At 37.4% G+C, this 12119-nt stretch overlaps 1 protein-coding gene and 1 long non-coding RNA gene across 2 annotated transcripts; both read left to right on the top strand.

Annotated features, from left to right (window-relative positions):
* Window positions 1-8184: 8184 nt before the first annotated feature.
* LOC114471877 (uncharacterized) lies at window positions 8185-9307 on the top strand. Its single transcript, XR_003675040.1, has 2 exons — window positions 8185-8921; window positions 9081-9307. It is a non-coding gene; the product is annotated as an uncharacterized LOC114471877 (long non-coding RNA).
* Window positions 9308-9352: 45 nt separating this feature from the next.
* LOC114472606 (uncharacterized) lies at window positions 9353-10280 on the top strand. Its single transcript, XM_028461919.1, has 2 exons — window positions 9353-9363; window positions 9501-10280. The coding sequence occupies exon 2, from the start codon at window positions 9522-9524 to the stop codon at window positions 10278-10280; it is 759 nt and encodes a 252-aa protein (XP_028317720.1). The 5' UTR covers window positions 9353-9363; window positions 9501-9521.
* Window positions 10281-12119: the final 1839 nt, after the last annotated feature.

Genomic DNA, 12119 nt, shown 5'->3' with positions numbered 1-12119 from the left:
TTAGAACTTCTACAGTTTGACACTTTTGCAAAAAAAGTTGATCACAAGAAGTGAGGAGCACCAGTAGATTCATTACACCACATCTGGTTCCTTTAATCACAAACCGTGTCTTTTTTGTGTAACATCCATTTTTCGTTTTGATTTATTAATGTATTAATAAAGTTTCAATTCACCAGTTCATCAGTAATGTGACTTATGCGTTGCTTTTTTTTTTTTTGTCCGGGAGTTAAAGTCCAGCCCCCGTCTGTGGGTCTTCTCTGTGTGGTGAGCTTAAAACATGAAGCTCTCATCCATAGTTTCCCTTAAATATAAAAATATTTAAAAAAAAAAACAGAAAAACGCTGCTTGTCTGGTTTTTTATTTTTCTGTATTTCTATTTTGGTTTTAAGTCAGTAAAACAAAATAACCACACCCTGTATTTGTTATTTAGATTTGGTTTTTAAAACAAAATAACCTAAGAACAAAGGGTAAACGGATTCTCCTCGCACACAGAATGTAGTTTTTAATGAAATCCTGGAGTCCCTCCAATCATTCAGCCATTCAGAGCCCAGGAGAACTGGAGTTCTCACCAATCACATTTTTTTGAATGCTCTTGTCTACTGCTGCTGCTTCGTCAGACTGATTTTATACGTCATTAATAAAAAAAGAAAACTAAAAAAAAAAACAAACAAACAAATGAAGTAACCTATTTTCCTTGGTGAACATTTGGACTTTCAGGGGAAATTCCTACTCATCGTCAGTTCAGCTCTTTTTCACTGTAGAGGGAGAAACCCTTTATTATGATGCTGTCTCTGCGTTTCCACGACAACAAACGAAAGCTGTTGTCCCGCTTTTTGGAACTTTAAAACAGTCACACGCACCATCAGAGTTTTTTTTTTTTTCTTTTTTTTTTTTTTTTTAATATTGAATAGCTGCATTTGTATAAACTAGGATCGCCATGACGACCAAGTAACAAACCCTGAACTGTGTAATCGGAGACGGAACATCTGTTGTTTGCTTTTAGTCGAGCAAATCTTGTGTTGTGCAGATTTGACAATAAGCCTTACTTTGTGTGTGTGTGTATATATATATATATACATATACATAAACATACAGTATATATATATATAAATAGAGACTTCTGCCTTCTTTACATTCACAGACGGACTCATCTGGAAGCAGAGGTTACTGTAAATGCACTCATTGTATGTTACGTTTGAATCTTATGTGCAATGTTGCGGCTTTAACATTTTATGCAACTATTTATCAAGACCTCTGTGGTGTCTGTAATAAATCTAGAGAAAACCCAGTACCTGGTACTGCAAGCACTGCTGGTAGTTTGTGTTTATTGGATGGTGGAGTCTAGGTTCACAATCTACAATCAACATGGTTTGATCAAAAACTTAATAATAATAATAATAATTTAGCAGGTTTTGTACTGTTTGCCTATGTAGTATTGGTACACCAAAGTTGCTCTAGCTTTATAGAACATAATTTAAAAAAAAAAAAAATGATTTTATTGTGATTTCACTTGTGTGAGGTTCAGCTATGACCATGTCACATGATTGTTTACACGTGTAAAAACACATAGAAGGGGGGGGTCAGACTTCTTCTATATCTTTATTTTGTAAATTTAAAAAAAGCGGGAGGGTTGATTTTCTCTGTAATTAACAAAATAGATCAAAAGTTGAAACGCAAAATTAACTTTACTGCACGTTTTTTTGTTTTTGTTGCCAAAATCTTTTCTTCATACCTTTCCTTCGTGTCATAAAAGCAGAACGAGTCCACAGTTTGTTTAGCTGCTCATTTAAAACAAACACACACACACACACACACATATTGAGGTTCAAGGATACAATTGTTCAGCGTGTCAGAGGCACTCCGTTATATTTATTTAAAACAAAGAAATGTGCGCAGGCCATTAAAAACAAGGAAACTTTCATTGGTTACCTCAGTTTTTGGTTTGTTTTCTTGTGTTTTTATTTTGTTGGTTTTTTGTTATGCTTGTTTCCCATGTTTGGTTGATAAAGTGTTATGTTTTATATATTTGCATGTATATTTCTTTGTACAGCTCATTGACATTCTACTGTAAATATTCTAATTTTGCCATGAGTTATTAAACAAAACGAACAAACTCGCCTGACTTTCATTTGTGAGCATGGGTGTCGTCCTGGGGTGGGGGCTCGGAACTCTGTTTTATATATACAGTATATATGTATGAATTTTTTTCTAAACATTATTAGATGATGTTGGAATGAAAATAAGCTGGTTGTGAAGCACATTTGTGCACTAAAAGCGATATGTATGTAGTTTTTAAAAAAAATATATAAATAAATACATTACAAACCACCCCTAAATTGTAGCAAAAGCAAGTCTCAAACACAATATTCTATAAACCACTAAAATATAGTAGAACAGCTTTATAAAATACAACCAATAAGCCTTTTCTGACCTGGGGGGTCATAGGTCGAGAGGTATAAAAACTTGATATTTCTAACCTAACAGGGTTTTGTCATTTTATTCCAGAGATCTTTAGTGTTTTAATAGTGTTTATATTATTAATATTACACACATTCAGACTGGAGGAGGTGTCCTGGGTTTTCCGCTGATGTCACTTTCGGCCGATCCGAGTACTTTTCAAAACCGATGGGCGCAGCTCAGCAGCAGTATGGAAGCGAGGGCAGTCCCCTCGCTTCCACGCAGGTGACCCCTGGTTGACGGGTGGAATTCAGACCTACCCTTTAGTAAAACCGATGAGAGAAACAGTAACAAAGTGACAGAACTCCACTGTTTCCTACTAAAGTATTTTCTCTATTTACCCTTATTGTTTATAGTTTTTGTTTAGGTTTGTAGTTGTTTTAACAACTGTAAAGTGTTCTTGAGTTTTTGAAAAGTGCTTGTTAATAAAACGTATTCTTATTTCCGAGTGTGAAAAGGACAGTATGAGTTCTCACTTTGAAAAGCTCATTTACGAGGAACACCATTCTACGGAAGCCCTAATGGGCCATGCATTTTAATTCCTCCGTTTTCCCTTGACGATGACTTCATTTTCTCAACAAGACTTTTTTTCCCCCGTGAAAATGAGTTAATTTCATTTGTTTTCCCGAGATAATGGGATAATAGTGTATTATAATGAATCATTGCAGGAAACATTCAGTGTAACAATGTGAGAGGAACATATAGATCACAGCATCAGGTTTCTTTTCAATCAAGGCCTGACACAGGCTGAAATAGCATTATGCCTTGCTATGACAGATAATATACACATTAGTGTGCGTACTGTAAAAAGATGGTTAGCAAGGCTTCAGCTTTATCGTACACCTGATGTCATCATTAACTACATAGCTGACCAGCTATGAAGTGCCGGGCGTCTCCATGGATACCGGATGGTGACATGCAGATCAGCAGGATTGTGGGTCACTAGAAACTTTGTGTATGCAGTGCAATCCGTTCTAGACCCAGAGGGTAGACAGAGAAGAGCTGGGAGACTCAAAAGGAGGCATTACAGCTGTATAGTATGTGGTGCCAAGTGTAAAAAATTAGTATAAAAGTTGTAGCTAACACATTTTCAATATTTATCTCACTTTTATCATATTTAGTACATTTCCCTACATTTAACACAACTTTTAACCACATATATAGAGGTAAAAAAAAAAAAGCAATAAATCTAAATATTTAAATCTAAATCTAAATGGTATATGTTATATCTAAATGTTAAATCTATATCTAAATATTTAATCTAACTCTAAATTTTAAATCTAAATCAAAATGTTAATTGTTATATCTAAATGTTAAATCTAAGGCTAAATATTTAATCTAAATATAATTTGTTATATATCATATCTAAATGCTAAATCTTATATCTAAATGTTAAATCTAAGGCTAAATATTTAATCTAAATCTAATTTGTTATATATCATATCTAAATGCTAAATCTTATATCTAAATGTTAAATCTAAATCTAAATGTTAAATCTAAATCTAAATGTAAACTTTTATACTAAATTTTTACACTTGGCACCCCATAGAATAGTGCCAAATGTAATTTGATTTCAAATGTAATTTAGCAAAATTACATTTGGCACATGGACTCCTACGATAAACTCACACCCTTTGACGTCGGCATTGATTGTTTTTCACGCCATCTGGATGCAAGCAAACGTTAAAAACAGTAAACCTGAGGTTGTTGCAGCTTATTTCATCACTGCTGTTAGCGTTGCCCAAAAGTAATCAGATATGTGCCAAATGTAATTTGGTCCTGAAACACTGTAATGCCTTCCTCTCCCAACTCTTCCCTGTACACCCTCTGGACACTTGTGGGGGACATATTTTATTTCTTTCTTTTTTTGACTGTCAGAAGTAGGTCGCCTGTTGAACCCAAACAAAGTCACAGTTCTGGACTGTGAAGGCACCACGCTGAAGTTTGGCTCCACAGATGGTTTAAAAAAGGTTCTTAGAGTCATTTGTGAACAAAAAGAATGATGGAGAAACGTGGTCATAAGTTAACATGGAAACATTGAGTTTCCCCTGCGACCTCCAGTATGTACGTCATTTAGAGATTAGATTAGTGAGTTGACAGCTGATCAGTGACCGAGTGGTTAATGCAGCGGACTGTAGATTTAGTTTTTCTCATCGACGCAGGATTAATTCCCAGTGGAAGCGACTGAAATGTTTATTTATTTTTATGAGACAGATCATATACGTGTTCATTGTTTTATTGTTTCATCACATTATACAGACTGTAGATTTTGTAAAAATACAATAAAAACACACAGGGTTGAAGAAGAGCGAGACACGTAACTTCCTGTTTACAACAGCCGCGGTGAGTCCACTTTGCACCGAGAAGTCCGGTGTTACACATGTGAAGTGTCAGCGCACAGAGCTGCAAACACAATCACACATTAACACTTTAAACAGTTGTACAACGTAAATGAAAAGCTACCCGGCATCGACGAGGGCAGCTATGCACCCTGGTCCTTTTTGACCACATCTGCCGTTGCTGTAGCAGCAACTTTAACTAGAACACTGATACTTCTGCATTCAGAATGCCGCGACCGGAAATATGATTGCATCCTTACACCAAATGTGGTAATGACACGTGCACATAGCCCATTGTTAAAAAAAAAAAACGAAGAAGAAAAAAAGCTTAAGTAAAAACAAATTAAAATCGGATTTTTAAAAATATCTAAGGTGGCACAAATTGTCACTTTGTGCACTAATCCTGGCTACCCTGTATTTGTAACACACTTTAATAAACATGATCAAAAACTATTTTCTAGAAAGAAAAATGGTCTGGGGTCGTCGGACATTTGTGATATTCAAAATAGTGTGAATATCTGGGTTGTTTTGAAGAAAGAAAAAAAAAAAAAAAAAAAAAAAATATATATATATATATATATACAGTATATATATATATATACAGTATATATATATATATATATTTTTTTTTTCTTTCTTCAAAGAAAAAAAAAAAAAAATATATATATATATATATATAAAATAATGCAAGAATACTAGTTTAAAAAAAGGGTTTGTACCCAGGGCCCAAAATGTGCTGCTACGCCCCTGGTTGTGAGTATCAAACCTCCTGTTAGCTGTTAGCTAAATGCTAACCACCTGCTAAAAAACACTGAACAAGAAGTGATTTTCAGCCAAATAATGATAATAAATGTTGAGCAAGATGTACTTTTAAAAGTTTTTAGACGTATTTCAATCCATTTACTTTCTCTACCAATTTATCCTTAGAGGACATGATCCACCAGGGGGCGCTACACCGCTAACAATCACTAGCTAACTACAGATAAACAGAGGTGAAAAGTAACAGATTACAAATACTCACGTTACTGTTATTGAGTTGCTTTTATGGGTACTTGTACTTCTTTGAGTATATTTCTAAATTAATAATTTTACTAATTTAGTATGTTTTAAAAGAAGTCAAGTAGTGAGTTACATTTCTACACCGAATCGTTACTGATTAAATTCTTATATTTGGTTTTAAAATGATTTCACAGACATTGTGAAACTACAAAAAATGAAATGACCAGACAACAATCAAATGCATCACATCATAGCCGACCAATCAGATTAAACGTAATGCACTGTGCCAAAAGAGCACGAAATAATGGTTATTTTCTCAGTTTCAGAGTTCATAAATGTAGCTATACTCAGAGCCTGAGAATGTGTTTTATTTTGAATTGATTTTACTGGTGTATTTTTATTTAAAAAAGAAAATTGTACATTTTTTAACAAAACTTTATTTTACACAGATGCCTTTGTGGAAATTCAATTCAATTCCAATTGTGCAAGATTTGGTCTCTTCCTTTTTAAGTTTATACATAAGATATTTACTGTATGCAAGGGATGGCAAGATTTATTACCAATAATAAACAAAGTAACTAGTAACTTTTACTTTAACAATTTCAATCCTAGTTCAGGGACTGCTCTGCTGTAAATAGGCTTATACTCACCCAACCGGTAGAAAAAAGGGTACTACAGGTTGGCCGGGCAGGTGTAGCAAAAAATAACCCTACTTCAGGCTCAAGCGCACTAATATCGTAGTAAAAATTACACATACACGTACAATATTTTGCTACCTTAATTTTTCCTACTATGATAAACCCTAAAAATTAAAGGAAAGATTCTTACCTTTTTCAAAATGACGGACGCGCATGCCCACTGTCAACGGTAGGAAACTTTCACGGTAGGTTTATTCTACACTACACCGGCAATATTTATTAATGTATATATAACTATGTAATCTATAAAAAAAATCACATATAGCATGACGGCTAACGACATGTTTCTTTACACTCAAATTTTTATTGTAGACATTTCAGACATATGTAAAAGTTGAAAACTCACAATAATTCTACATATGGCCCTTTTAAGTAATTTAACCACATTTGTTAATTATGCATTTGTTCAATAAAGTTCAAAATATGACATTATTATATAATATTTCCCTAGGGCCATCCAGCTCCTCTGTCCAGCTTCCTCCCTTTAATTTAAAATAAATCCACTTTAAATACATGCACTTTAAAGTTTTGAAATATGCACTTTTTAAGTTTTAATTTGATGTGTTCTTTTTTTTTATCTGATTGTGCAATGGTACTGGTTGTATGTCTGGATTAAATTGCCATATGGGGACAAATAAAGTGATTTAAATTGAATCATGTCTGTATTGTTTGGGCAATGGATATGTGGACATTACACATAATTAGTTTAAGATGAAGTGTATTCCTTGACCTCAGATTGAGTGAGATTAGAAACACAATCATGCATTGAGCTACATCCAGATACTCGCTGTAAAACACTCAAACAAATCCAACCTGTAAACATTATTGGTTTGCCAAGATAAAAAAAAAAAAAAGGGAACAAATCAGTTTGCTGAAGTCAAGGATTAAAATTTGCATGTCAAATAATTTAGATTTTTGCTGGTAGGACTGATTTGGATTTATATTGGTTCAGTTTGACACCAAAGTATTTACGTTGATTAATTAATGATCAAAGGCTTTCGTTGTTTGTTTTGGATTTTTTTTCTAAACAAAACATGAGCAAAAAAAATTCTATTTAAATTTTGCGCTGGTCTTGACTTGAAAACAACTTCTCTTCCGTGGATGTGTTAACTGGACTTCATTCATTCAAGTTATTGTTTGTATGTAGGTACTCGGTATAGCGTAGGTCCTAAGTTCCCAAAGTGGGGTTCGCAAATTGTCATTGGGAGTACAAAATTAATGTTTTTGGAGCCTACTTATGCATATTCATGAGTAGGGCGTGTCTGTAGACACTGACCACTCAACAACTAGCGATTTTCTTTTGCTATCCACACACTCTTGTTATAGTTTTCAGCCAAAAAAACAGCACAGTAAAACACATGGCTATTTAAGCGGCTATTGTGATTGTGAGTCAGACAAACACTTTTTCAGGGTGTGTGTGCAGCAACAGCAGCAGCTGAGTCAGTCAGCTGCTTCAAACACTCACCGGAGCTGCTACGTCACTTTCTTGTCATCTTTTCCACTACTTTTTACAGAAATAGTCTATTCAACATGATAGTCCACTGTTTTGTCCAACCGCTGCGTCGCATTGTGTTGCAAACATGTCAGATCTTTTCTAAAGGAGATACTAGGTGATATAACGGGTACTAAAAATAGAATTGCTCTGGGTGCTACAACGTGGCTGCCCACTGCTCCTCAGGGAGTGGTTACAGTTTTTCTCGATTGCTAAAGCACAATTTCTAGATCTCTGAGCACAATGACCAGTTGCCTAAACACTTTAATAAATCTGGCCTCTAGTTGGCTTAACTATAAACACATTTCACCTCAATCTCCAATTTCACAAAACTCTGAACACATTTGCATTTGCCAAAACACATGTTGCAGAACTCTAAACACATTTGCACTGCTCTAAACACATTCACACTTATGCTAAACACTTTCACACTTGCTAAAACACACTTTTGCTCACACAATGCAAAATGGTAGACTCAGACATCAAAAGTTGAACACAATGAAAGCACGGGTGTCATTGCTTAAACACTGTGACTCAAAATTGAAGACACATGTGACACCATCCATATTGGCCGCTTGAGAATGCACAACGACTCAAAATTGAAGACACCTGCCAATGATGTGACAACACCTATATAGGCCAGTTTAGAATGCACAGTTTGCTGAAGGTGCCAAACGGCAACAGAATGTACAGAGGCGGAGTTCGTGTCAGAGGAGGGCGAGGAGCAGGCCAAGGAGGGCGAGGAGGGAGAGGAGGAGTGCAAGGAGGAAGAGCAAGACAACCACGTACAATCATCACAGATGAAATGCGAGCTACTGTCATTGACCATGTCATTGTCCATGGAATGTCACTGAGAGAAGCTGGACTAAGAGTCCAACCCAACCTCAGCAGGTTCTCAGTGTCCACCATAATTCGGGCATTCAGACAACACAACAGGTATGTACTGTAGTTACTTTGTCTAAATGTTTGTAGCCCACAATCTAAATTGGTTTCACCACATTACGTTTGCTTTGGGAGACTGGACATTTCCATTGATGTTTGTATTGTAGATTGTAAGTCTTTTTTTGAAGAGTGAAAGCATATTTGTTTCTATAGGGTTGAAAGATTGCCACATCATGGTGGAAGGGCTCCCCTATTTACAGCACAGCAAGAGATCCTCATTGTGGACATGGTCCGGGAAAACAACATCATCAGACTCAGGGAAATAAAGGAGAGAGTCATAGCTGACAACATAAATTTTGGAGGTATTGACAGAGTCAGTTTGGCCACCATAGACAGAGTCCTCCGTCGCCAGAAGCTACGCATGAAGCAAGCTTATAGAGTTCCCTTTGAGCGTAACTCGGACAGAATCAAAGAGCTATGTTTCCAGTATGTGCAAGTAAGTATACATACGGGTATACAATGTTGATTGTTCACAGTACAGTGGGTGTACAAGCTCACTGTACTGCACAGTAGCCCACAGTGTACTGTAGTACTCCTTCTGTGACACTACCCATACTCTATTCATTTCCACAGAGAATCTTGGGGTTGGACGCCATGATGAGACAACATGAATACATCTTCCTGGATGAGGCTGGCTTCAACCTCACCAAGAGACGGAGGAGAGGCCGTAACATAATTGGCCAAAGAGCAATTGTGGACGTTCCTGGCCAACGTGGGGGGAATATCACCCTATGTGCAGCCATGACCTCAGAAGGGCTTCTCCACAGGCAGGCTCTCCTTGGGTCCTTCAACACCCAGCGTCTCCTCACATTCCTGGGAGACCTACGGGACATCCTGATTGACCGTGAGCAGCAGAATCTGGTTCCAGCACAGCCTCCTCCCATCTATGTCATCATCTGGGACAACGTCAGTTTTCACCGCACCAACCAGATAAGAGAGTGGTTCAATATACACCAACAATTCCTCAATGTATGTCTGCCACCCTACTCACCTTTCCTCAACCCCATAGAGGAGTTCTTCTCATCATGGCGGTGGAAGGTGTATGACCGGCAACCATATAGTAGAGAGAACCTCCTCAGGGCCATGGACCTGGCCTGTGATGATGTGGGGGATTACTCAGGCTGGGTCCGGCATGCCAGAGCTTTCTTCCCCCGCTGCCTGGCGAGGGAAAACATAGCCTGCGATGTGGACGAGGTCCTGTGGCCTGACCCCACCCGACGACGTGATGCGCAGGCCCGTGCACAGTCCCCCGCACAGCCCCCCCCACAGGCCCCCGCACAGGCCCCCCCCACAGGCCCCTGCACAGGCCCCCCCACAGACCCCATAGAACCTCTTTACTGTAAGAATTTGTGACATGTATCCCCATGTATGCTTTTGTTCTCTTTTGAAATTTGTTTTGGAAAAAGTATGTTTGTACAGGTTGTCAATAAATGAGGTTCCCCTAAAAATAATCTGTGACTTACTATTGATTACTATACAGATGTGATTACTATACAAATGATGGGGTACTGAGAACATCACACCCTGAACATTGTGTTTTCAATTTTTATTGAAGTGTGTGATAGATATCCAATAGTGTTTACATTTTTGCAAGCTGTGAGGACCATTTTGTTGTCAAAGTTTGGTTTTGGCCATAGGAGCAACAGTTTTGTGGTGAAAGTTTGGGTTTTGGAGTGAGAGTTTCGTTTTGTAAAGAGACTGCGAGTTTTTGTGGAGCTAGCTTGAGAAAAGTGTTTTGTGTTTAGAGTTTAGAGAAAATGGAGGGCAGTTTCCTGAAATGTGTCCTGACATTCGAGAAAAACTGTAAATGCAGAGAACACATTTTGTGTATGTAGCTTTACATATATGACAATAAAGTGTAATGTATATTCTATATTAAATCGCACATTCTTGTATAGGGTAGGAGGAGCCAGGATTGTCAGGAGGAGGAGTTTCCGCTAGGTGAAGTCACGTGGCGAGAAAAATCCAACTTGCCCGTTTGGAGGTGACTTTTTACAAAATGTGAAATAACAGGGAGGGAGGAAACAGAACTTTTTGAACTTTGGCCCTCTGAATGAGGCTAAAGGAATGTCTTTCACTGTAGCAAAACCATTATAAAGTGAATTTTTCATAATACTGCCCCTTTTAAGAGTAACTAAACCCCAAACCCACTTTTTTTCTGCTGAATACATATGTATTTGGGTATTAAGTAGTGCTGTTGATTGATCCTAGTCCAACTTTTAACATTTTAGTAAAATTATTTTTATTTTGCGTATTTAGTTGTAAAATATGAGAGTTACTGGCCTCTAAGGGTTGAACGCTGGCTATTACAATTACATTTTGCTATTGGCTTAGACATTATTTGGATAATCATGTGTCATCTACTTTCACTGTTGGCCCCGCCCCTCCTTTAAAAGCAGAGAGGAGGGAGGAGGGTTTCCTCCAATCACAGCTCTCAGTGAGCATTGATCGACAGTTTTAATGAGGAAGTCTAATGTTCCGTGTGACACAGCCCGTTGCAGCGGTGATGATTTCGACTCTCTGATTCTATAAAGAGCAGATTCTGGTCTAGTCAGAGGGCTCATCAAGCAATGTGTGTATGTACAGACACAGTGTGTGTATCCACGTCTGTCTCTGCGTGTGAGCAAAAACGCATGTGGTTTGTGCGTGTGAGGGGCCTTGGTGTTCTCAGGCTATTGGTGGGAGTAGAGCAGGGACTGTTTGTGAATAATATAGCATCTGTGGGGCTGTGTGTTTATGCTTGTGGGCTGTGTACTCTGTGTAGTCATTGAGCAAGCAGCGGTCTGTCACTGCCAGCACTGACCGGCTGCCTGAGTAGGCGTGTCTTACTTTAAGGAGATACAAGGGGTGGAAAAAAATAAGCAGCAGCTCAATTCATGTTTGGTTTATAGCAATGATGTCTTTTATTCTAATATCCAATAAACGGAGAATATATCAGTCCCTTATTTGTACAAAAATACCTGAACAGGATATATTGTAGATCCAGGAGCCGTACAAACACAATGGAGCAAAGCACAGTGGGGGGTGGGGGGATATATTTGCTTTTTTTTCTGTTTATGTGAAACAAACATGATGACAATTCATTTGCTCTTTGAACAAAAAAAAAAAAAAAAAATCTTCCCTGAAAGGTTTAATAAACTTCAGCTTATGATGACTTCAACTCAACAAGAAAACACAACCAACAGTGAGTTA

This window comes from Gouania willdenowi, chromosome 11 (assembly GCF_900634775.1).
Source record: "Gouania willdenowi chromosome 11, fGouWil2.1, whole genome shotgun sequence".
Taxonomy (NCBI): domain Eukaryota; kingdom Metazoa; phylum Chordata; class Actinopteri; order Blenniiformes; family Gobiesocidae; genus Gouania; species Gouania willdenowi.
Note: the sequence above shows the minus strand (reverse complement) of the source record. Positions and strands in the feature narration are given on the sequence as shown.